The sequence below is a fragment of the Orcinus orca genome, chromosome 2, assembly GCF_937001465.1.
Source record: "Orcinus orca chromosome 2, mOrcOrc1.1, whole genome shotgun sequence".
NCBI lineage: Eukaryota > Metazoa > Chordata > Mammalia > Artiodactyla > Delphinidae > Orcinus > Orcinus orca.
This window is the reverse complement of record NC_064560.1, coordinates 94440288-94466897: the sequence shown is the minus strand read 5'-3', so window position 1 is coordinate 94466897 and position 26610 is coordinate 94440288. Positions and strand designations below refer to the sequence as shown.

At 40.4% G+C, this 26610-nt stretch overlaps 1 protein-coding gene and 1 pseudogene across 2 annotated transcripts in view; both read left to right on the top strand.

Annotated features, from left to right (window-relative positions):
• TRIP4 (thyroid hormone receptor interactor 4) overlaps positions 1 to 26610 on the top strand; it is a 67465-nt gene that overhangs the window by 16524 nt on the left and 24331 nt on the right. For both annotated transcript variants that reach the window (XM_033437137.2, XM_033437135.2), the window contains exons 6-11: positions 803 to 932; positions 2834 to 3049; positions 6984 to 7110; positions 15322 to 15509; positions 19002 to 19126; positions 20340 to 20431. In XM_033437137.2, coding sequence (XP_033293028.1) covers positions 803 to 932; positions 2834 to 3049; positions 6984 to 7110; positions 15322 to 15509; positions 19002 to 19126; positions 20340 to 20431 — 878 coding nt within the window. The remainder of the gene's footprint in view (positions 1 to 802; positions 933 to 2833; positions 3050 to 6983; positions 7111 to 15321; positions 15510 to 19001; positions 19127 to 20339; positions 20432 to 26610) is intronic.
• LOC101269968 (eukaryotic translation initiation factor 4B-like) lies at positions 8338 to 10526 on the top strand (annotated as a pseudogene).

Below are 26610 nucleotides of genomic sequence, written 5' to 3'. Positions count from 1 at the left end.
TGCGGGCTTCAGTAGTTGTGGCACGTGGGCTCAGTAGTTGTGGCTCACAGGCTCTAGAGTGCAGGCTCAGTAGTTGTGGAGCACGGACTTAGTTGCTCCACAGCAAGTGGGATCTTCCCGTACCAGGGCTCGAACCCGTGTCCCCTGCATTGGCAGGCGGGTTCTTAACCACTGCACCACCAGGGAAGTCCAGACAGACCTAACTTTAAATTTTGTTTCTACCTTTTAATTTCTGACTTACTGAACTCAGTAAATTTACTAATGTCTCTGAATTTCAGTTTCTTTATCTGTAAAATAAAGATAATATAAACTGTCTTACAGGATTATAGTGAGAATTAAGTACTATAGTACGTATGAAGTGCCTTAGCATCTGATAAGTTCTCGTTATTCATTTCTGTCCCTCTGTGCAATTTCTTCTCTTTTTTCCTTTTATTATTTAGTTCTTAGCTTTGATATATAAAAGTATGTTCAAAGGTGATATTTAGCCGTACTCAATAAAGTTTTTCTTATAAGGCATTTTTATATTGTGTTGTTAAAGAGTTTGTTACCCTTAGTGATCCACATTTCCATAAGGGAAGAAGTGGATCCTTAACATTTATTGAGAATGTGTTATGTTTCAAGCACTACTTGATGCCTGACAAGTAAAGCCTGGCCTGTGTACCTGTTTGTTTTCCATTGAAATGAAGGCTGTCAGTCATTAGGGGCACAGCCAGATCTACTGATATTTTGTTCTTTGCTGCACAGCGATACAACTAATTGGTATGATTCACTGACACCATTTGATTTCCTTATTGAATTTCAGGGACAGAGAATTCTGGAAAAGTGGACATCTCTACCAAGGACCTTCTTCGTCATCAAGAATTGCGATTTAAATCTGGTCTGGAGAAAGCTATCAAGCATAAAGACAAACTGTTAGAGTTTGACAGAACTAGGTATGATGTGGTTAAAATAAAAAATGCTAAGAAAAAAATGCTAAGAAAAGTGCCATTATTTTGGCACTTGATACCTTCTTAGGGTGGACTATGAAAGTGTTTACAACAAAAGAAGAGCCAGATGCTCTGTGGAGGAGGTCTACAGCTTGTTTTTGAATCATGTCTGAATAAGATAGGCTCCCACCGAGAGGATCCTACCCTGCAATATTTTTTGATTCTTGGCAAATGCTAGTGTACCCCATGGAAAGTTGATTTGGGTTGACACAGTTCCCCACTTGTTTTACTTGAAACCATCATTTATTCAGTCAGCATATGTTAGAGTGCCTACCATGTGCAAACTGTTGGGGGGCCTTTGGATACTTTATAAGAAACTGTCTCTGGGAGAGTGTTAACACCACCTCATGGGAAGACATGATTTATCCTCCCTTTTTCCTTTGACACTAAATTTGTTTTCTGATTCAATAATGTCCCTAAACTGAGTTTTACACTCCTACACTTTTGTCATTGAGCCCACTCACCTCTCTTTAGGAGACAAATTTATGGATTTGTTAGTTCTGTTTTTTATTTTTTTCTCTTTCATTTTTTTCTTCTTCTGGAAAAAATATGTATTGAAGACCAATTAGTGGTAAAGAATGTTTAAATAGGACTTACATGCTCACTTCTCAAGTGGCCATGTGAGAATCCTTAGAAAGACCCTGCATCTCTTACTGTGGTAACTGAATATGTCTATTCCTAGCATTATAATCCTTTGGTTAGACACACCTGCTGCTTTCAAATCATTTGCTGTGAATACATGAGATATACTTTGAAAGCTCTTCGTTAATAAGCCCATCACAAGGTTTGTGACTAATATTTGCTCTTCATCCTTAAATATCACTTTTATCCTTACTCAGTGAAACTTATCATTAGAAATAGAGTACATTTTTTGATAAACAGAAACTGGAAAAGGGTCTCTCCCTATTGGCATTGTTGCCCTTATGCTGGTGAGTTTCTAAGGACGCCAGTTTCATTATGTAGGTTTGTGTATAGTACCACTCTTAGTCCACTTTAAAAGTTTTATAATTCCAGCTGAGTCCTGAAAGAATGAAATCTGAATCTGATTTCAGTATTTCCCTATGCCTGAATATATCATACTAATTATTAATTATGCAGTTGAGACTGATTTATGATTTTGGAGTAGTCACTTAACTTCTTTGAGGCCCAGGTTTATTATCTGTAGAAGGAGAGAGTTGGATCATCAAGATGCCTTCTAGTTGTTAATTTCTTTGTTGGTATGATCTTAGAAATAGGCCTGATTGTCATATCTTGGAACTTGGCCCTTGTAAATATGTTAAATGAGGGACTGGGGATAGGGTTGGGGTGGGGATGGGGGAGGTGGTGAAAACTGACATATAGTAGTAGAGTATTAAAGATATCCTAAGAATAAGCTTATAGGACTGAGAATCCAGGATGGAACTCCAGTTTCTAAGGGAAATAGCGGCAATTGGGCCTAGCAGGAATAGTCTAGGTCCCAATTGTAGAAGGACTAGGATATTGAGTAAGCTGCCAAGACATGAACTCAGATGCGGCAAAATCAGACATAAGCCCAGTTATAAGAAGGTGAGGGCTGGACTAGTAAGAAAATAGGAGGACAATAGATTTTGGTGCTGTGTCTTTTCCTCCCCAAGGGTGAGATTCGTTCTAAGAGCTGAGCTGAGTCTGCAGTGGGAATAAGGTATACGCAGAAGCTGGAAATCAGGCAGAGTTTGACCTAGTTTTGGAACGTTCTTGAGCATCTATATTTGAGATAATAACCTTCAGGACAGCAGAAGAGTGAGCTACTTGAAACAGCTTCCCAGTAATCAAGTCCCTGTTTGTCAACAGGTGACCTAACTGCCATGTGTTCTTTTTTTTTTCCTTAGCATTCGAAGGACCCATGTCATTGATGATGAGTCAGATTACTTTGCCAGTGATTCTAACCAGTGGTTGTCCAAAATTGAACGGGAAGCCCTACAGAAGCGAGAGGAGGAGCTGAGAGAATTTCGACATGCCTCTCGGCTCTCGAAGAAGATCACCATTGACTTTGCAGGCAGGAAGATCATGGAAGATGAAAATCCTCTAACTGAGTATCACAGCAAGTAAGTGGACAACACCAGAAAGGGTCTGAAAGAAGGGGGCAGTTTAACTGTAAAGGATTTGCCCCCCCCTTTAACGAGTATGTTATTTTTGTTAATTTTTAGAGCAACATATTCATTTGGAGTAGAAACATGGAATAGTAACTAAGAAAATTTTGGAATTGAACAGCGAGAGCCACTTGACCTACTAGATAACTACTGCAGTTTTATAAAAAACTGTTTTTAAAACAGTGAGGTACAGTTTGGGCACAGGAATAGATGAATGACATATAATAGAATCTGGGAAGAGACCCATGCGTCTGCATTGTGTGTGTATGGGTGTGCGTCTATAGTTGTGTAAAACTTTTCTAAACAGTAAGGGAAGGATTAAATAAATGATGGTCCATCAGCTTTGAAAAAAAATCTACATTAGATCTCTACCTCAGAGCATACTGTGAGAATAAGTTTGACTAAAGAGTTAAATGTAGGGACTTCCCTGGTGGTGCAGTGGTTAAGAATCCGCCTGCCAATGCAGGGGACACAGGTTTGATCCCTGGTTCCGGAAGATCCCACATGCTGCGGAGCAGCGAAGCCCGTGCGCCACAACTACTGAACCTGCGCTCTAGAGCCCGCGAGCCACAACTACTGAGCCAGCATGCCACAACTACTGAAGCCCATGTGCCTAGAGCCTGTGCTCCACAAGAGGAGAAGCCACCACAATGAGAAATAAATAAATAAATGTATGTATGTATGTATGTTACGTGCAAGGGAATTTCCTGGCAGTCTAGTGGTTAGGACTCCAAGCTTCCACTGCTGGGGCCCTGGTTTTGATCCCTGGTTGGGAAAGTAAGATCCTGCAAGCCAAGTGGTGTGGCCAAAACAAAAAAAAGAGAGAGAAGAAAAGTAAGAGTTAAATGCAAAAGAAATAAAGGGATCAGAAAGAAATAGAATAGTAGAAAATTAGGAGAATATAGTTAATGTCTTGGTATGATAAAGTTCTTTCTAAGCAAGATACAAAACCCAGAAGTCAAAAAGACAAAGATATTTTAAATCAAATAAAGAAGTACAATACTGAGAGAAAACATTTTAAACGGTTTTAACAGTTCAAAAGAGCAATATCCATAGTATATAAAGAGCTGCAAGTTAAAAAGACACATCCAGTAGAAAAATGGGCAAAGGCTAAGAACAGACAATTTACAGGTGAGGAAATACAAATAGCCAATAAACATTTGAAAAGATGCTCAGCTATTTATCAGGGAAATGCACATTTTGAAACATAATGTATCATTAAATTGTCTGAAATTTATAATTTATAATATTGCATAATCTTCGAGTGTAGGAAAATGGATATGCCCTCTTACTAAGGACGGGAATATTAAAATGTTCAAGTCTCAACACCAAGAGTGAACCCAAATGGAAACTATGGATTTTGGTGATCCTGATGTGTCAATATAGATTGATTAATTATAACAAATGTACCTCTCTAGTGAGGGATAGCTGATGATGGGGGAGGCTGTGCATATGTGAGGGCAGGAGGTAAATGGGAAGTCTCTGAACCTTCCATTCAGATTTGCTGTGAACCTAAAGCTGCTCTAAAAAATAAAGTTTATTGAAAAAAATTTACATCATGGCCAATTTCAAGTTACCAACATGAAGTTACTGAACAGAGTTGAGAAAAGATACACATATTGGCTCTAGCACAGTACTGAAAAGAAAGCACGTGGAGATCTCACTCCACGTTTTGGAAATGGCATACATATCTCTCTGTCTCTCTGTCTCTGTCTCTGTCTCTGTCTCTCTCTCTCTCTCTCTCTCACACACACACACACACACACACACACACACACACACACACACACACAGAAAACTGGATATTGGTGAACACAGTAATGCTTTCTACGCGGTCCAGTCCTCGGTCTTTCTCTTTCATTTGTGGCAAATCCATCACAGAATTTTCCTAACCAGAGGTTATTCTCTCCCTAAAACAAATTCTACCACTAGCTTCAAAATAATTAATTTGTTTTTAACTATTATATATATGCTACACAGATATAAAGAAAAAATAAAATTATTTCTGGGTGATGGGTTTACGAGTTTTTCATTTTCTTTCTATTAATTTGCATTTTCTAGTTTTTCTGTAATAAACATTGATTGCTTTTATAGTAAGAAAAATCATTTTTATGTGTAAGAAAAATCATTTTTATGTTCAATAAAAAATGGTACAGCCTTTTAGAAGTGAAATTGGACAGTATCTCAACATTAAATTGTGCATATTTTTTGACTTTTTGACACCAGGTGCCTAGATGCTAGTTTCTTCATCTCTCTCTCAACAATTAAAAAAATACATTTGCCATTCTGATACAGGAAAAATGGTATTTCATCATAATTTTTATTCACTTTTTTTTGCTTTGCTTTGCTTGTGTGCCAGTAAGTCTGAGCATTCTAAAAATATATTGATTAGCTATTTATACTATTTCTTTCATAGATTCTAGAGTTCTAGATATACTTAACTAGTGTACTAGGTCTCAAATCTATTTCCTTCCTTTAGATTCCATCATCCCCATCCTATTTTATTTATTTATTTATTTATTTGCGGTATGTGGCCTCTCACTGTTGTGGCCTCTCCCGTGGTGGAGCACAGGCTCCGGACGCGCAGGCTCAATGGCCATGGCTCACAGGCCCAGCCACTCCGCGGCATGTGGGATCTTCCCGGACCAGGGCACGAACCCGTGTTCCCTGCATTGGCAGGCGGACTCTCAACCACTGCACCACCAGGGAAGCCCCCCATCCTATTTTAGACTTGCCTCTTACCTCAAGTTCTTGTTTTGTTTTGTTTTTTGGTTCATGCCTTTGTTTCTGCTTTTTCCTTACTTTGGATATCCGTCCTCTCATCTTTGCCTTTCAGATATCTACCTCCCCTTTGAATGTACTTGGTACAACACATGGGATGATGGGATAATAACCACCAAATGAATTGTATCTATCTTACAGTAATAATTGCATCCTTCCTGTTTTGTTTATCATCTTTATAGCTGTCTTAAACCTGCCACTTAGATTTAAAGCTTCCTGAAGGCAGGAGCCCTGTCCTCCTCTCCTTTTAAGTTGCCTTGTGTATAAGAGGTTCCTAACAAATATCTCTTTAAATTGTATTCAAGGTCAGGTTCAGCCTTTCCTACTAGTAGAAGCTTTTCATTATATTGTGCTTTAGAATCATCATCCACAAACATTTGTCAAGCATCTGTCAGGGACATGGAGTACAGCAGCAAGTAATGAAGAGCTGTAGAGCAGAATAAGATATGGTTCCTGCAAGACCTATGATCTCTTACTAACCAGTAGGGTTAGTTCCATAATCTTTAAATGAAATCATCACATTCTTCTATAGTTGAGAGCCAAATATCCATAGCAAACACCATAGACGCTGGATAACATTGGGTATATTTGATGACTGTTTAAATAGTAAGTGCTACAGGACTTCAGAGAAAGGAATAAGTACTTTTGTACTGGGCTGGTATAGGGCCTCCTTAGAAGTTTTGGGCAGTGAAGCAAGGATAGACTTCAGATCAGCGTGGAAGAGTGGAGAGGGACTGCTGAGTGGGCAGAAGAATAATTGAAGGTGTTGAGAAATAGGCTGCCATAGAATACTCTTCTATGGGTCAGACTGTTTCTAGGCACCTTTTCTAATCTTGGCATTTCTAATAATCTTGTTAAAGAGGTGAATGAGTGTCTTGTGCCCTACCTATTTTCTTAGTGTTCTGAAACTTCTACCAACTCCTACTCCTTAGGGTTCTTGGAGTGAAGAGAAGGGGAAGTTGGTAGGGGGAGCAGGGAAGGTCATCCATGGACCCCTCTTTGAGTGTCAAGTTTTATTACTGTTGAAGAGTTTTATGTGTGTGCTAAATAAAGATATTCTGAGCATAGGACATTACCAATTATTGCATCCTTTTGTTTGTTATCACAGACTAGATGAGGCAATACATGCCCTTGCCAATGGAACCTTGAACCAACCACCGACCAAATTGGATAGATCTTCTGAAGAGCCTTTAGGACTTCTGGTGAATCCCAACCTGTACCAGTCGCCTCCCCAGGTTAGTGGACCTTTGCTCTGATGATGGGAAAAGTTTGGGCCCAGATATTTCTCCTTTCAAATGTGCCTGTTTCATAGGCTGTAGATACCAGTCTGCTCTCTCAATACTCCTACCCATCTTATACTCTGACCCAATTTTTCCAGTTTTTTTGCAGCACTTGTGACAAGTTATCATTTGAGCATTTCCCAAGAGAAGGTTTTGTTAAGTACTATAGAGATTTTAAACAATAATCCCATGGTCCTCTTGTTAATGTTCTTTCTCTATCTTTTATAGAATGTGGGTAGTCCCATAGTGTGGTGTTTTAAATTAATACATTAATTCACTTACTCATTGTTGTCATTCATTTTGCCATCAGGTACATTGAGCATCTAATATGTATAATCACAGAAGTAAGTGATCAACCAGACACTGCTTCTATCCTCAAAGAATGCATAGACTAGTAGAGGAAAAGATTACATAGGCAGCTCTAATATTAATAGAAATATAAATAAAGTACAGTGGAAACCCAAAGGAGGGAAAGACAGTTGAGAGGAATAAAAGAGGCTTTTATAGGGAAGCTGGCATTCCTTAAAAGTAGGTATCCAAGAAAATGGTGTTTGGGGATGGTGGGAAAAAAAATTCCAATCAGAATTAACTATAGCAATAAGGTGTGGGATACACACACAAACACATATATACATATATGCAGTTAAACGGTGCAAGGGAGGGTTGGGAGCACTGGCCCTCTGCCTAGTCGAAAATCTGTGTATTAATTATAGCTGGCCCTCTGTAAAGCAGTTCCACATCCATAGTAGGTTCCACATCTACAGATTCAACCAACTGCTGATCATGTAGTTCTGTAGTATTTACTATTGAAAAAAATCCACTTATAAGTGGACCCACACAGCTCAAACCCACGTTGCTCAAGGATCAACTACATAGGGAATAGTGAATTTAGACTACCAAGATAGTACTCATAAAAAGGATTATCAGGATTTCCTTGGTGGCAAAGTGGTTAAGACTCCACACTCCCAATGCAGGGGGCCCAGGTTCGATCCCTACTCAGGGAACTAGATCCCACATGGATGATGCAACTAAGAGTGTGCATGCCACAACTAAGGAGACAACGTGCCGCAACTAAGGAGCCAGCAAGCCACAACTAAGGAGCCCTCGAGCTGCAACTAAAGAGCCAGCCTGCTGCAACTAAGTCCCGGAGCAACCAAATAAATAAATAACCTTTGCATTCTCTCTCCCTCTCCAAACATGGCAGCCTCAGCAAAAAAGAAGAATAAGAAGGGGAAGACTGTCTCTGTAACAGACTTCCTGGCTGAGGATAGAGGGACTGGTGGAGGAAGCACCTATGTCCCCAAACCAGTCAGGTGGGCTGATGGAACAGATGACCTAGAAGGAGATGTTTCAACCACTTGGCATAGTAATGATGATGATGTGTATAGGGCACCTCCAATTGACCGTTCCATTCTGCCCACTGCTCCATGGGCTGCTTGGGAACCCAATATCGACCAAATCACCACCCTACACTGCTTTTCTAGGGAACCTGCCCTATGATGTGACAGAAGACTCCATTAAGGAGTTCTTTAGAGGATTAAATATCAGTGCAGTGCGTTTACCACGTGAACCCAGTGATCCTGAGGGTCGAAAGGTTTTGGTTATGCTGAGTTTGAGGACCTGGATTCCTTGCTCAGTGCCCTGAGCCTCAATGAAGAGTCTCTAGGTAACAGGAGAATTGGAGTGGACCTTGTTGATCAAGCACAGGATAAAGACAGGGATGATCGTTCTTTTGGCTGAGATAGAAATTGGGATTCTGACAAAACAGATACAGACTGGAGGGTCCGTCCTGCTACAGCTTTGATGACTACCCACCTAGAAGAGGTGGTGATAGCTTTGGAGACAAGTATCCAGATCGTTATGATTCAGACCGATATCGTGATGGGTATCGGGACAGTTATCTTGATGGCCCACGCCGGGACATGGATTGATATGAGGGCTGAGATCGCTATGATGACCAAGGCAGCAGAGACTATGATAGAGGCTACGATTCCAGGATAGGCAGTGGCAGAAGAGCATTTGGTAGTGGGTACCATAGGGATGATGACTACAGAGGAGGCGGGGACCGCTGTGAAGACAGATATGACAGATGAGATGACCGGTCATGGAGCTCCAGAGATGATTACTCTCGGGATGATTATAGGTGTGATGATAGAGGTCCCCCGCAAAGACCCAAACTGAACCTAAAGCCTCGTAGTACTCCTGAGGAGAATGATTCCACTGCTAGCACGTCCCAGTCCAGTCGAGCAGCCTCTATCTTTGGAGGGGCAAAGCCTGTTGACACAGCTGCTAGAGAACGAGAAGTAGAGGAGCGGCTACAGAAGGAATAGGAGAAACCGCAGCGTCAGCTGGATGAGCCAAAACTAGAACGACGGCCTCGGGAGAGACACCCAAGCTGGCGAAGTGAAGAAACTCAGGAACGGGAACGGTCGAGGACAGGAAGTGAGTCATCACAGATGGGGACCTCAGCCACATCTGGCAGAAATGCATGAAGGAGACTGAGAAGTCTCTAGAAAATGAAACACCCAATAAAGAGGAAGACTGTCAGTCTCCAACTTCTAAGCCTCCCAAATCCAAACAGCCTCTAAAGGTTATGCCAGCCCCTCCACCAAAGGAGAATGCTTGGATGAGGCGAAGTTCTAACCCTCCTGCTTGATCTCAGAGCTCAGACACAGAGCAGCAGTCCCCTACAAGTGGTGGAGGGAAAGTAGTTCCAGCTCAACCATCTGAGGAAGGACCAGTAAGGAAAGATGAAAATAAAGTAGATGGGGTGAGTGCCCCAAAAGCCCAAAGTGGAAATTCCAGCCGTGGTCCAAGAGATGGAGGGAACAAAGACCACTGGAAGGAGTCAGATAGGAAAGATGGCAAAAAGGATCAAGACTCCAGATCTGCACCTGAGCCAAAGAAAGCTGAAGAAAATCCAGCCTCTAAGTTCAGTTCTGCAAGCAAGTATGCTGCTCTTGCCATTGATGGTGAAGATGAAAATGAGGGAGAAGATTACACCGAATAGACCTCTGCATTCTGTGCTTTCTCCTAGTCTCTCACCACCCTGGAACATTCGAGAGCAAATCAAACCTCCATCCAGACAAGACAAAATAAAACTCACCGTCTCCTGGAGTCCTTTCTTAACTTTTTTTTTTTTTAAAAAAGAAACAAAATGAAATTCTTTTGCATGCTGCTGCAGCCTTTAAAGTATTGAACTAACTGGAGACTCACCAGTGTAGCCAGAGAGAGACGTACAGCCTTTAATGCTGTACGTTTAAAGTTGTGGTGCGTTTTTATGACACGTGCAGTTGCCTGTGTGATTAGTGCCTAGGGGCCTCCGTTTAGCAAAATGGCAGTGATAGTGATGCAGTGTCTTGAATCTGGTTGGGCAGCAGGCAGGTATAAGGAAGAGTGTGAGGTTTCTACCTTTAATTCTTATCATCCAATTATGGCATTCATGAATTCTCAAACATTATCTGAATAAATTCTCCGTCCTCGGCAAGGTAGGTTTAGTCTCTGATGTTGTTTTAGTCTCCAGGAGGCTGCCAGCCCCTCCTCTTATTTAATTCTGAGTTACTGGGGCCAGCCTATGGGGGAGTTCCTTCATTTGTACCCCCCAGGGGGCTAGGTGGGAGTGAGTCTACAGGCCACTGAAGAATAGGACTGTTTGGTGACCTAAATGAATGGGGAAATCATGGTTTGAAAAGAAGCTTGGGGATTTGATGAATTATTTTGCACCAGTAATGGGGAAAATGGTATGACCGCCAGTAAACACATAATCGTTTACCTCCTGGAGCAGGAAACACTTAGGGGTTGTGGGAATTCCCAGGTCTTTTTTTTTTTTTTTTTTTTTAAAGAAGATGTTGGGGATAGGAGTTTATTAATTAATTTATTTATTTTTGCTGTGTTGGGTCTTCGTTTCTGTGGAAGGGCTTTCTCTAGTTGTGGCAAGCGGGGGCCACTCTTCATCGCGGTGCACGGGCCTCTCACTGTCACGGCCTCTCTTGTTGCGGAGCACAGGCTCCAGACGCGCAGGCTCAGTAGTTGTGGCTCACGGGCCTAGTTGCTCCATGGCATGTGGGATCCTCCCAGACCAGGGCTCGAACCTGTGTCCCCTGCATTAGCAGGCAGATTCTCAACCACTGCGCCACCAGGGAAGCCCCTCCCAGGTCTTTTATGTGTCGTGGTTTCACCCTTTCTTAAACACTATCCCTTCTGAAAGTTCAAATATATCCATATTCTGTTGAAATCTTGAAGCTTTAAAAATTTAGACTCTTGTCATCGTCTTGTGTTCCTCATGCTACTCTTTCCTGTTACCTTCCCACAGGCAGCTTCTGCTTAAGTCACATACTTGACCTCCTAAGCATTCTCTAGAGCCCCTGGGAGCTGTTCAGTGAGGAATCATCATTGCTTTTTCTCAAGCCAATCTTGGCTCCTTCATGTTTTGACACTCACTCCTTCTCTCCAGCCATTCATGCTCCTGCTACTTTGACCCCTTTGACACCTCAGAAAACTTTAGAATTACCAGTCTTAGATGGTAAGCGAGGTTGGTTAAATTGGGAGCCTTTCTTACAACCTTGATTGGGGTTTGGGGAGCTTTTTAAAAAACAAAAGTTTCCTTATCTCCAAGTGAAATCCCACACCAATGTTTGGATTTATAATGTGGCCTAGACCAATGTGTGGTTTTTTTCGTTCTGTTTTTTTTTTAGCATCCCTTGAGAGAATAAATGATAATGGAGAAGAACAATTTCACAAGGTCCTGGCTTCTCTTGCAACACAGTAGCTTTACTTGCTTGCTTTTATATGCACCTTGGTACTGTCAGCTCAACAGATGGTGTCCTTACGGGCAATATTGGTACCTGCAGAGAAAAGACATCTTGGTCTCCTCTCGCATCAGTCCTAGGTTAGACCCTGTCCAGCCATGCAGGGGTTTATGAGTGCTGCAGCAGTGAGCATAATAATCATTTACCCAGTGGACATAAAAGACATACCAAGTGAAGTAACTTTAAATAATTGGCTTGGAGTGCCTAGTAGCTAGGAAGTGGCTTTTAGAGATACCCAAGGTTGAGAGGGTATTTTTTTAAACCATTTGCTATAGATGATGCAAAAGTAGGGTTTGCTCTCTTCATGTCTGCTCCTTCCAAATAGATGTGTCCAAAAAAGCTGTTTTTCCCCCCATTCCTCTACCCTGCCACCCTGTTAAAACAAACAGGCATTTATGACCCACTCCTCAATACATGTAAAATTTGTACAGAAATATCTTCTACGAAAGTGATTTGTAATCTATAGACTTCATACCTGGGAGAGGTCTTGAGATGTAAAATCCTATCCTTTAGGTTGTGGGGTTTTTTGTTTTCTCCAAACAAATCTGATCTTTAAAGTTCAAAATAAAATAAATAAATAATTTCAAAAGGGATTATCATGAGAAATGGAGTAGTTAGGTAGATAGAGTCAGATCACTAAAGAGTTAAGTGTTTAGCTAGGAAGATTTCACATTTTTACTTTGTAAATAAATGTGAATCATAGAATGTTCTTGAGCAGAGAGATGCAATCAGAGCAGTGCTTTAGGGAGTTTGACTGGAGATACTCATTCAGCACTGTATACATGCCAGGTTCTTTGCTAGGTGCTGGGAAATTAAAAAGTAAGAGCCCTTAAAGTTTTTAAGGACTTCAAATTTAGTGGGAAGATGTGTTTGAATACAAAGAATTTCAGTTCCTTAAGATAATTGCTATGATAGACACATGTCATGGATACAGTAGGAGTTTAGGAGAGAGATTATAAACTCACAGAGGAGTCACAAAAGAAATGGTTTTTGAGAGATGACTTAAGGGATGAATAGGAATTTCCAAGCAGACAAATTTGGGGAGGGAATTCTAGGTAGGTGGTATAACATGTAGAAAGGCTTAGCAGCTTGAGAGCATCGTAGGTTGGGAGAACCACAAGTAATTAAGTACTGTTAGAAATTAAACTGCGCTAGTAAGTGTATTAGTTTCCTAGGGCAGCCATAACAAAATACCACAGCTGGTTGTCTTAAGACAACAAATTTATTCTCTCACAGTTCTCAACACTGAAGTCAAGGTGTCGGCAGGGCCATACTCCCTCCGAATGTCTATGGGAGAACGCTTCCTTGCCTCTTTGAGGTTCTGATGGCCCCAGGCATCCCTTGGTTTATAGCTGCGTAACTTTATTCTGCCTTTGTCTTTTCATGGACTTTTTCCCTATATGTCTTTGTCTCTGTGTGTTTTCTCCTTTTATATGGATATCAGTCACTGGATTGGTGTCCACCCTAATCCAGTATGACTTTATCTTAAGTTGATTACATCTGTTTCCAAATAAGGTCAATTTCACAGGTTCTGGGAGGACATAAATTTGGGACAGATGCTACTCAGCCCAGTATAGCAGGTAACATCTTACCATGAAAGTCCTTATGTCTCATGCTAAGGAGTTTAGTTTTATTCTACAGTAGGCAAGGAAGAGTCCTTGAAGAACTTTAGCAGACAATTGGCATGACTTCCGTGCCTATGTAGAGAATGGATTAGAGGGAAGACTAAGACAGAAGCAGGGAAATTGCTAGGAAGATTATTGCAGTAGGGACTTCCCTGGTGGTCCAGTGGTTAAGAATCCACGCTTCCAGTGCAGGGGGCACAGGTTTGATCCCTGGTCGGAGAACTAAGATCACACATGCCACGCGACCAGAAAACAGGTTATTGAGGTAGCACAGTGGGAAGATGATGAGGGCCCAATTTAGTGTTGCAGTTAGTAAGGCAGTAGAGAGTTACTTAGAGGCTAAAAATGGAGATGAGACTAGTTAGCAGGCTCTAATATAGTGTTATTGAAAGACAGTAAGATTAAGTTAGGAAAGTAGCTGTGAAGTAGAAAAACAGGTAGTATAAACAAGAACTGTAATAGAGATAGAACAGACAATTTGGGCCTCGGGATTGTTCATACTCCAACAGTTTTATGAAATCACCTATTTCCCCTATAATAGATCAGTTCTGCCTCTGTGTTCCCGCTTAAGGACTTAAATCCCTGTGTAGTATTTACTTAAATCTGCTTTATGTTTTGGATAGTTATTTATGTGTCTGTCTTCTCATAGAACTGTAAGTTCCTTGAAAGCAAGAACCATATCTTTTTTATATTTTATATGTCTCCCTACTTTATATGCTTTTCACATATACTGAGTTAAATAGTAAATGTTTGTGTGGTTTTTTTAAGCTATGAAACAATTGATTACAGTCATAAAATTTTATTGCAGAAAGATTCTTAGAGATTCATTTAGTCCAACTCCATCATTTTACAGTTGAGAAAACTGAAACCTTTAGGGGTTAAATGATTGCTTGGAGTCTCTAGACTACCATTCTAGTATTTTTGTTTTCCCTATAAATAATTAAATAAAACATCAAAAAATCAACACACCTAACTCTAAACCTCATCATCCTAATAGAGCCTTTTTTTAAAAAAAATAATTTTCAGAGCACTCAGTCTTCTTGCTCTGGAAGAAATGTTACCCCTTGTCATTCTCTGACTGAACTACTGCCAAGACTCTTTAGTCTCCTGTAATTATCTGTACCCTGTAATTTTGTGTTCTCTTTACATGATGGGAGCCTTGTTTCAGTAGTGCTTCATCCTGTCTTTTGGGGGACAAGTTGTTCATTTCAGGATAAGAGAATACTTCATGCATCCAATAGTCAGAACTGCTGCCCCCCGAAAGCATCTGTTTGGCTTTATCATGGTAACAGTATGTGACCCTGTCCCTTAAGCACATGAAGAATGTATGGACCAAAATGTTGAACCTTCATTTGTTGAACCATAATTCCCAGAATTATACTGGGAAATTGTCCAATATGGATCATTAATCATTTTAAAGTGGAAATAATTACAGACCAATTATTTGGTCTGATGGTTGTACTGTTGCTGGAATTAGGAAGCTGTGTGTGGAGAATTCAACATTATCTAACTATCCTTTAAGACGGGACCATGTTATCATACCTGGGACTCCTACTGAATTTATACCTTCTGTACGTTTTTTGACCCTGTTTCAGACAAAGATGGGATACATTTTTCTAAGAGAATGTTTCCAGTACGATTCATTAATATTAGAATTCATCTCATTTTGTGTACCTACCCCAGATTTTTCCCTTGTCAGACAAAATTATATGTTTGGTTTCTTTCCTGTATAGTGGATAGATCAGACGGGTGCAGCCTCACAGAAGAAGTCTTTCCATTCAGCAGGATCAGGACTAGAGTTCAGTTCATGTCGGCATCAGTTTCGAATCCAGGACCAAGAATTTCAGGAAGGCTTTGATGGTGGCTGGTGCCTCTCTATGCATCAGCCTTGGGCTTCTCTGCTTGTCAGAGGGATTAAAAGGTAAGGGCAGAAATGAGGCGGACTTCCCTGGTGGTCCAGTGGTTAAGACTCCGTACTTCCATTGCAGGGGGTGTGGGTTCGATCCCTGACCAGGGAACTAAGATCCCGCATGCCATGCGGTGCAGCCAAAAGATAAAAAATTAAATTAAAAAAAAAATAGTAAGGACAGAAATGAATCTTGGAAGATTTTACATAAACTTGGACTGGAATTCATCTGGGAGGACATAAGTTTGGGACGGATGCTACTCAACCCAATATAGCAGGTAACACCTTACCATGAAAGTAATCTAGCGATGATTTATAATACTCTGCAGCACATAGAACTTTAAGCAATGTATTCATGTTATGGACTTGTTCTTTACTGAATAGCTTTAAAAAAACTGAGGTTAGAAGGACTAAGGATCCTAGTCATAATAAAGAATAGAACATAAGTTTTTTCATCTTTGGAAGGAAGTCTATTGAGAAAACTTCTCTTGGCTTTGCCTTTGTACAATAATATATCACTCAGCAACCTTAATGTTTTGATCCTATTGGAAATTCAAAGTTTTTATGCCTATTTATTAGTTTTTTGAAGACACCAGCCTAACTGATTTTGTTTTTCTATCTATAAATCTGTCTTTTAATCTGAGTAACCATATTGAGAAGCTATCTTACCACAAATTCCTTTTCTGCAAAAAGTGGGGGAAGTAGTGAGGGATAAGTAGAGGTATTATAAAGTTAAGTCGTGGTACGTGTTAGTGATGGTAATAGCTTACTATTCCATGGTTTCATATGTTTCTTCTCAATGCAACTTTTAAAAAATAGTTCTTTCCTTTGCTTTTATAAATGTAAATAGAAAATTGATAAATACAGAAAAGCAGCTAGAAAAAGAAAGATCATCTATAATTCCACCACCTAGAAACAGCTACCGTTAGCATTTTGGAGTATTTATTTATATTCTTTTCCTGTGAAAATTGTTACATAATGAGGTCATAATATATATTTACGTTTATGTTTTTCTTCTTTCACTTATCATTACATGTTCATTTTCCCTTGTTTTCTCAGTTTTATTGAGATATAATTGATATATAACATCGTCAGGGTGTACAACATAATGATTACATATATATATATATATATATATATATAGTAAAATGATCACCACAATAAATTTGGTTAACATCCATCACCTTGGGCTTCCCTGGTGGTGCAGTGGTTGAGAGTCCACCTGCCGATGCAGGGGACACGGGTTCGTGCCCTGGTCTGGGAAGATCCCATGTGCCGCGGAGCGGCTGGGCCCGTGAGCCATGGCCGCTGAGCCTGCGCGTCCGGAGCCTATTGCTCCGCAACGGGAGAGGCCACAACAGTGCGAGGCCCGCATACTGCAAAACAAACAAACAAAACAAAACAAAACAAAACATCCATCACCTTGCATAGTTACAAATTTTTTGTTTCTTGTGATGAGAACCTTTAAGATCTATTCTCTTAGCAACTTTCAACTATACAATACAGTATTGTTAACTGTAGTCACCGTGCTGTACATTACATCCCCAGGATTTATCTTATAATTAGAAGTTTGTATCTTTTGACTACCTTCATCCAGTCTGTTCTCCATATTTATGAGTTTGTTTTTTTCAGATTGCACATGTAAGATCATAAAGTATTTATCTTTCTCTGACTTATTTCACTTAGCATAATACTTCAAGGTTGATCCATATTGCTGCAAATGGCAAGATTTCATTTTCTTTTATGGCTGAATAATCTTCATCCATTTTCTTTATCCATCCATTCGTTGATGGACATTTACATGGTCTCCATGTTTTGACTATTGTAAATAATGCTGCAATGAATGTGGGGATGCAGATACCTCTTTTTTCCTTCTTATTTTATCTCTTAGAATTTTATATCCCTGGGAATGTCCTAACTCATAACAATAATAATGCCTTATGTATTTATATTTAAATAGAATTTTACAGTTTTTAAAGCAGTAGCTGTATTGAAGTAGATCAGACCAGTATTATTACAATCTTGAACACCTAAGCAGGCAAAGGTAAAGGAGCTTGCTATGAATTACAAAGCTAGTTAGTGGCAGAGATGGAACTAGAGTTCAGGTTTTCAGAGTGCTTTTTCCACCCTTACTTTGTAAGCCTCAGTCATTTCTCTATTTCCTGAAAGAAAATTTATTATCAGAATTTAGGAACAATCATTTCTACTTTGTTGGTTTCCATGGTTAGTTGAGATTTGCCTCCTTCGTGAAGGTGTGTTATCATTTTTCTCCCCTCTTCAAGGTCAGGCTTTCTTTCTTTGGCTCCAAAGTGTTTCATAATCCATGTATGTAGTGGCATTACAACAAGTATATGTGAATCTGCTTCTGCTCCAGGGCACCTGGGCCCTCAGATGTCTATTCTTCTCTTTCAGTTCTCTGCAGTTGAGGTGTCTTCCATTTCCAAAGTAGAAAACTAAACAGCTTGCTTTCTGCAGAGGGAATCAGAATGTTTACATTTCTCTCGTCCTGTTTTGGATCTGTGTTATCCAGATTTTCTCACTGGAAAGAACAGGATGAACAGCATCCAGCCCACAATCACTAATCCCACAGAAAGAAAGTGGGTGGTTCTGCCACATTTGTGAGAACGTTTTCCCAGTAACCCTGTGGATCATTTGGTGTAGAGGGAGAAATATATTGATTCATTCCTCATTTATTGAGTACCCACTGTGTGCCTGGTGCTCTTCCAATTCATCTATATTGGAAAACTAAGGGTATGAGAAATTCCGTTTCCCATTATAAGGCAAGTATAATAGGGTTATATTATCAAGCTACTTTATTTCATTTTGTAGGAACTAAAGGAGAAACATCTTTTTGTAATCCTTGGAAAGTAGGCAGTAATACATTCTCTTGATTGCATTTTGTTATTCTACTTAAAGATTCTTTCAAACTAGCTAATGGGTTGTTTAATTATCTGCAAAGAATATAACCCTTTATAAAATACTTAGAAAATATAAATGAATGTGGTTGCAATTTAGAGTAAAGATGATAAGCATTTTTATTTACTTAAATTCTATTAAATAGTAATTATGAAGGTACTATTCTTGGGGAGTTATGTGTGGGTGAGGATTTTTCTGTCAGGTTGGAGAACAATGAACAAAATCTTTCATGACTCAAAGGCAAGGATTTTCATTTTTGTGGGACAACTTGGATGCCTTGAAAATAGAAGATTTGGATTGTAGAAGTCCCAAGGCTAGTGAAAGCTTCATTTCTGAGTTACAGAGATCAAGTAAAAAATAGGAACTGAGAGAGATGAATTGCCTTTGTTCTGATGTTAGGGAAAACTAGAGAACAGGGTTTATACGCAAGTGAAAGGTATTGTAGGAAAAATGTTTTTTACGAAAAATACCCTTCTTGGTGAGGTATCATCTATAGATCTCTTCGTTCAACTGGATAATTTGCTGTACGTTATGAGATCTTCCAAGACACTAAAATTTAGATTCTTTCTACTAAATTTGTATTTGTTTAAGGGTGGAGGGCAGAAGCTGGTACACCCCACATAGAGGACGACTTTGGATAGCAGCCACAGCCAAAAGACCCTCTCCTCAAGAAGTTTCAGAACTCCAGACTACATATCTTCTCCTTCGTGGGAAAGGTAACGGCCATATATTCTAATTTCAGTCTTACTTTGTGGAGAGAAGTCACTGATGTTCTTCTTCTTTCACCTCCTTCTTCCTGTGGCTTTTTTGTGGTTTTTTTTTTTTTTTTGGCTGAAAGGGACTTTAAACTTTGTGTTTGTTTGTTTGTTTGTTTAGTAGCAAATCATGGACAGCTGTTCAAAACATTAATTCACCAAACAGTACAAATAAAAATATCCATTCCCAACACCAGAAATCAACCAACTAGTCTTAATTTTCTACATTTCTTTTATTATGAGAGTAAAATAACTACTATAAATTCTGGGATCTTTAGATTGGGAAGAGCAACCGCAAATAAGACTTTTTATTATTGGGAGTGACTCAAATAGACATATGCTATTGGATTTGGACAGATCAAAGTTGGTTGACTTAAGCAGTGAGTTTCGACAGTCATCCCAAACACTCAGTTTGGATCCTAAAAAACACTTCTGACCCTTGGATGTCTTGGCTTCCTTCCTCTCATTCAGCCCATACAGTAGTTTTGAAGGTAAAATGAGAGGATAATTACAGAACCACCTTTAAAAGTTAAGAAACCAAGCTTTAGGAATTAAAAGTGTATGTTTCCTTAAAAATTCATTTCTGTTTTGACTGGTATGACTGGGTTCTTTTATTTATTTATTTATATTATTATTATTATTATTTGGGGGTGTGTGCACCTGCAGCATTCAGGATCTTAGTTCCCTGACCAGGGATCAAGCCCACGCCCTCTGCAGTGGAAGTGCAGAGTCTTAACCACTGGACTGCCAGGGAAGTCCCTGGGTTCTTTTAAATTCATGTTTTGACATTCTTATGTTTCTTAACTGCATTTTTATGTTTTTCTCTTGACACCTCAAGCTTGTTTCCAGAACCTGTCACCACCAAATTCTAGTCTGATCCAGTTGGGTATAGTGGAATTGATTTGTTTCGAGTGAAGTTGTGGGGTCCTTGAACTTCAATGGTATGAGGCTTATTTTCCTATAGTTTAGGATGTGGATAGTGGACTAAGCCAGCTACTCACTAAATGTTTTGCTAAAATACAAACAGTTGTGCCAAGTAAAAAGCCTCATTGTTTTCCTTATGTCCATAAATAGATAATAGAGAAAGTGATTTGTTCAGAATTGAAGACAGATTTGTGAGTTCCAGGGTCACAAAGAAGAAAGTTATGTAATCCTTCTGTTATTCTCAATTTAGATGTGGAATTTCCCAATGACTATCCATCAGGTTGTCTTCTGGGCTGTGTGGACCTAACTGACTGCTTGTCCCAGAAGCAATTTAAGAATCAGGTGAGTAAAGAGTATTTCCCTGGGACAGATGCTTTGTTTGCCACAGTAGCTGACCTGTAGATCCTTCAACTCAGAGTATCCTGTAGATAGTAAGGAGCTAGAAACTGAATTTAGACATGTTTGGAGAATCTTCAAAGGAGGGAATATTGGGGAGAGAAAAGACAATGGGGGAAATGGAAAAAATTTAGTGATGCTTTGGTTCCTAGTGTGTGGAGGACTGGTACATATACATTTCTGCCTAAAAAGCTATTGCCACAATCCAGCTAATAGTGTAGAGTCCTCATCCCTTAATAAAACTTCGGCTCTTGGCAAAGAAGTCCTTCATTATTTCTTGAATTATTTCAGTTAGATAGTGGGAATGGTAGAATTTGTTATTACGTACTCTGGAACATTTGGTCCAGACCAGGGAATTCATGAAAGACAAGTATATTTGAACTCTGATTGCCTGGACCGTGCCAGCTTTGGGTGTGTGTGTGTGTATGTATGTACATATTGTATGTATGTATTTTTATTTATTTTGATTACTGAAGATTGAACTGACGTAACTAGAGTACATTTTTGAACAGCAGAGGGAGCTGAAGGACTTTAGCTTAATTGGAAAATTCTTGAAATTTAGAGCCTTATGTTTAGTCTAGCAGGAATCCAAAGTGGGAAACTCCATCCTTAAAGCCTAAAAAGTCTTACCTAACAGTATGGTTTTCCTGTTTTTTGAACAGTTACTTTACACAATAGCGGTTCCATCACTGTGCTTAAGAACATATTCTTCAGCTTAATTTTCTCAGTAAATTCTTTGCTTTGCAGACTCTTCTGTGCCTTTCATTACTGCTATTAGTGTCTGCTTTTTTATATATAGGTGTATTAATTAATTAATTAATTTATTTATTTTTGGCTGCATTAGGTCTTCATTGCTTCACGCAGGCTTTCTCTAGTTGCAGTGAACGGGGCCTACTCTTCATTGCGGTGCACAGGCCTCTCGTTGCAGTGTCTTCTCTTGTTGCTTAGCACGGGCTCTAGACACGCGGGCTTCAGTAGTTGTGGCACACGGTCTCAGTAGTTGTGGCTCGCGGGCTCTAGAGCACAGGCTGAGTAGTTGTGGCGCACGGGCTTAGTTGCTCTGCTGCATGTGGGATCTTCCCGGACCAGGGTTTGAACCCGTGTCCCCTGCATTGGCAGGTGGATTCTTTTTTTTTTTTTTAGATGTTGGGGGTAGGAGTTTATTAGTTAATTTGTTTATTTTTGCTGTGTTGGGTCTTCGTTTCTGTGCGAGGGCTTTCTCTAGTTGTGGCAAGTGGGGGCCACTCTTCATCGTGGTGCGCGGGCCTCTCACTGAAGCGGCCTCTCTTGTTGCGGAGCACAGCCTCCAGATGCGCAGGCTCAGTAGTTGTGGCTCACAGGCCTAGTTGCTCCGCGGAATGATCCTACCAGACCAGGGCTCAAACCCATGTCCCCTGCATTCTCAACCACTGCGCCACCAGGGAAGCCCTGCAGGCAGATTTTTAACCACTGCGCCACCAGGGAAGTCCCAGTGTCTGCTTTAAAAAAACAAAACAAAACAAAATACTGTTCCCATCCATCTCACTCCCTCTGTTCGTTCCTCACAGGTTTTAGCCAGTAATTATTATCCCTCTAGTTTTCTGTCTGTATTTTTTTTTTTTTTAATGCCACGCCGTGCGGCATGCATGATCTTAGTTCCCCGACCAGGGATCTGCGCTGCGAGCACAGTCTTAACCACTGGACCACCAGGGAAGTCTAGTTTTCTGTCTTTCATTTGCTTGTGGATTGCCTCCTCAGCCCTTTTCTGATTATGTATATGAGTACAGTGCTTGCGTTTTGGACTTTATGTATATGAGTACAGTGCTTGCGTTTTGGTGTGAATTTTGTGTGTTTTTTTAACATCTTTATTGGAGTATAATTGCTTTACAATGGTGTGTGAGTCTCTACTGTATAACAAAGTGTGAATTTTGACTCCGACCCTTTTGTTCTGCTCTTAGTACCTGATCTAGACCTAGGCAAAACTGTAAATACATGGAGGCCCTTTGTTTTCCACACCACTTGTGCCTGTTCTATCTATCTATGGATGTTTTGCTGATTTTTTTCAATGTCTTCTTTCCTCTCCTCCCTTTTTTTCATTCTAGAAGTAATAATTGTAAAAATTCCTTACATTGGTGTAGGCTTTACAGTTTTAGAGACTCATGAAGAGCTTAGTATCACTTGATGTGTTATATTTTCTTATGAGGATATTTGCATTCTAAAAGAGAACCCAGGAGCATCTGGCAGTGTGGGTGGTGTTTTGGCCAGGGGCCTTCCCTTACCTTCTCATTTGTTGATCAAGCAGACCACCACTTGATACAAGGTCAAATGAATTCAATTTCTAGGCAGTTAACCAATCTTCTTTCTGCCACAAATTTGTGTTGAGAAGGGTAGGGGGCTGTAATCCTAATCTATAGAGTACCACAAGGCTTATGGGAATTAGAAATATAATTAACAAAACAAATCTTTTTGGTTTCTCAAGGGTACCTCTCTTTCAGGTCAGCATGATACTCCTACCTGAGCTTATATTCTGTCTTTTGTCCTGAGGATGCTGAGGGCAGCACATAGAAGTGTAAGAATCCTCCCATACGTTCCCAGCTGGAGGTCCTGGCAACTCTTTATGAATTTCCCTGATGTGTATGACATTAGAATATCCTAAAATGCCAAAAGCCATGAGGTTTCATCAAACAGGAGCCCATATCCATTTTCCCTATGGTCAGCTTTTCTGTGGCTTTTCCCCATTCTTTCTTTTCTGTGTTTGAGAGTAGCACATGAATGTATTCACAATTGATATTAGCCCTATTTGGGGATTATTTATTGAGTGAGGATCTTACCACTTTTAAAGGTCGTAGCTTTGGTATTTGGCTGTCTTTTGGAAAATGTCTCGAGCACCTTTGGTAATCTACCTGTCTCTGTTTGAGCTAGGGTTCTGTGATGTAAGAATTGTGATTGCTTAGTCTGTTTTACCAATGTTATTCTCGTTTTTTCAAGAATGAGTTGAGAATTTAGGGGTAATACCCCTAGACTAGCATTTCCCAAACTATTCCATGGCATAGGTGTTTTCTGGAAAAACAGGGGGGTGAGGGGTTTCTGTTGACACACACATTTGGAAAATTTATTTGGATTAAACAAATTTGTTTGTTTACTGCAGAATTTCTCAGAGCCCTGAATGTGCTGGTGTGCATTTTGACTCTGATACAATTCTCTGATTTATCTGGTGAATGTAATATGCAGTGTTCTCATACCTTTCTGACCACAACAGCCCCCACCAACGTATTTGCATACTGGTATCTTGTGGTATATATATAGTTAGCAAGTGCTAGCCTAAGTATGTTTGGGTTTTTTTGTCCTCATAGGTCGGTTCACTGAGGGAGAATGATCCAGGAAACAGTTTCCTGACTTATGTCTTTCTGCATCTTCACACTCATTCCTCATCACCCAGCTGAACTGCATTTTCCTTTTTTTTTTTTTTTTTACTTTTTTGGCTGCACTGCGGGGCCTCTAGGATCTTAGTTCCCCGACCAGGGATCGAACCCGTGCCTCCTGAAGTGGAAGTGCAGAGTCCTAACCTCTGGACTACCAGGGAAGTCCCATATTTTCTTTGAAAACCAGTGTGGATCTAGTAATTTTTATTTCAACTGAAACTAATCTCCTGTGTGACTTGGAACCATGTTTTAATTCTCCATCTTGTTCCTAACTTTTTCCTTCCCCAAAGAAACTCAGTAATTTACTTCCTGACCTTTCATTCTTGGCTTTTCTTTGATAAGTTAAAATATACTAAGCCCTCACTATTTTTGGCATAGTGTGATCATTTAGTTCCTTAAAAAAAAAAAAAACAGAAACGGTTTTATTAGTGGATGTTTAGAATCAAGTGCACCACTCTATAAGTGGCTTTAAAAATATGTGCTTAAAGTGCTTTCCCCTGAGCTAAGAACTCATCTTCCTTTTGTCTTCTAAAAGTAGTATGGCTGGCATGGCTGATGTGTGCCAGAAAAAAATCCTGCTAGACCATCAGTCCTCCTGAGTAATGGCAGGGGATCTACCTAAACAAGATAGGAATGATACAGCAAAGGCTGTAGGCTCAACTCAGGAAAGAAAGGTAGATGAGAGCCATCTAGTTAAAACTTCTCCTGTACTCCCCTGGAAGAAGCCCATGCCTTGCCAGGGTTTTATCTGCCAGCAGCAGATGTAAGCTCTCAAAAACAGCAGGGAGGATGTTGACTGCAACAATGCATCAAGGCTGTGGTTTGTAACCTCAATAGTAAGGCAGTTAAAACCTTTTTTTAACAAAGACATTTTGATTGCCAAATCCATAACCATTAGCAGCTGTGGTTTGAACAGTTCTCTAGACCTAACAAGTTGTCAAACAGAAAGTTGAGTTGGTGACTTTTGTTTCTATGTGTCTGTATTGTGTTTGTGCTATTTATATCTCTGCCTTCAATAGAAAATCTGATTTGTCAGAAATCTCTGAGGTCATTGATTATTCTACTTCTTTTGTACTAAATCCATTCTTCTCCTGCCAGCTTACTGACCTTTTAGTCCATTTGATCATATGGCTTTTGTAATAGCCAAGATCCTGTATTTAAGGAATTACACTGAGGCAGTTCTACTGCAGGGTGCCTACAAATTGACATCAGCAAAAGAATTACTGTCTTCCAGTGGGGAAGAGAGTATTACTTGTTCCTTTTTATATGAGTATCCATGCGATACAGATCTTCAGGAAGATCGCATATATCACTTCATGTGTGGAAATCATCGGCTTCTATCACCAAAGGATTGTCCGTAAGTCTGAGAGATGAGAAATTAGAGAATGAAGGAAATAATAGACAGTATTCAAACCAGCCATTGGCGTTGAAAAATGCAGAGTCCCCAAATTCTCTTTTAAATTATGTGAAAATATCCTCTCTGTTTTACTAAGAAAACTTGCCAATTCATAGACCTAAAATGTATGATTCCTAAGAGATTGTGAGGGCTGCATCTGAGACCCAACAAAGGGGGGAACTGTGTGTCTGCAACAGCTAGCCCAACTCTAAGCAGTTCTTTAACATCACAGCTCACTTGACGGAGACAGGCAATGTATTTTCAGAATTCTTATGAAGACTAGAATATTTACTTGAGTTTCTAGGTCAGAACAGACTGTCTTTAGAGTTGTTTGCAACCTGGGTATCAAGTGCCCACTTGATGAGTTGAGGACTGCCATGCTCACTTTTTTTTTCGGTACACGGGCCTCTCACTGTTGTGGCCTCTCCCGTTGCGGAGCACAGGCTCTGGACGCGCAGGCTCAGTGGCCATGGCTCACGGGCCTGGCCGCTTTGCGGCATGTGGGATCTTCCCGGATCGGGGCACGAACCCGTATCCCCTGCATCGGCAGGCGGACTCTCAACCACTGCGCCACCAGGGAAGCCCCATGCTCATTTTTAAATAATCCAGGAAGCATTATGCTTTCTGTTTCTTTTTTTCAATTTTTTAAAAAATATATATATTTATTTATTTGGCTGCGTTGGGTCTTTGTCGCTGCCTGCGGGCTTTCTCTAGTTGCGGCGAGCGGGGGCTACTCTTCGTTGCGGTGCGCAGGCTTCTCATTCTGGTGGCTTCTCTTGTTGCAGAGCACAGGCTCTAGGCGCATGGGCTTCAGTAGCTTTGGCACACAGGCTCAATAGTTGTGGTTCGTGGGCTCTAGAGCACAGGCTCAGTAGTTGTGGCGCATGGGCTTAGTTGCTCTGCAGCATGTGGGATCTTCCTGGACCAGGGCTCGAACCTGTGTCCCCTGCATTGGCAGGCGGATTTTTTTTTTTTTCGGTACGCGGGCCTCTCACTGTTGTGGCCTCTCCCGTTGCGGAGCACAGGCTCTGGACGCGCAGGCTCAGAGGCCATGGCTCACGGGCCCAGCCGCTCTGCGGCATGTGGGATCTTCCCGGACCGGGGCACGAACCCGTGTTCCCTGCATCGGCAGGCGGACTCTTAACCACTGCGCCACCAGGGAAGCCCGGCAGGCGGATTCTTAACCACTGCTCCACCAGGGAAGTCCCATGCTTTCTGTTTGTTATCCTGAAGAGAAAAAGGGAATATTAACACTCTTGTGTATTTATGTAAATTCTTTAATGTTTAGCTTTACATCTGAAAATGAATATATAACTCTTAAGATTTTC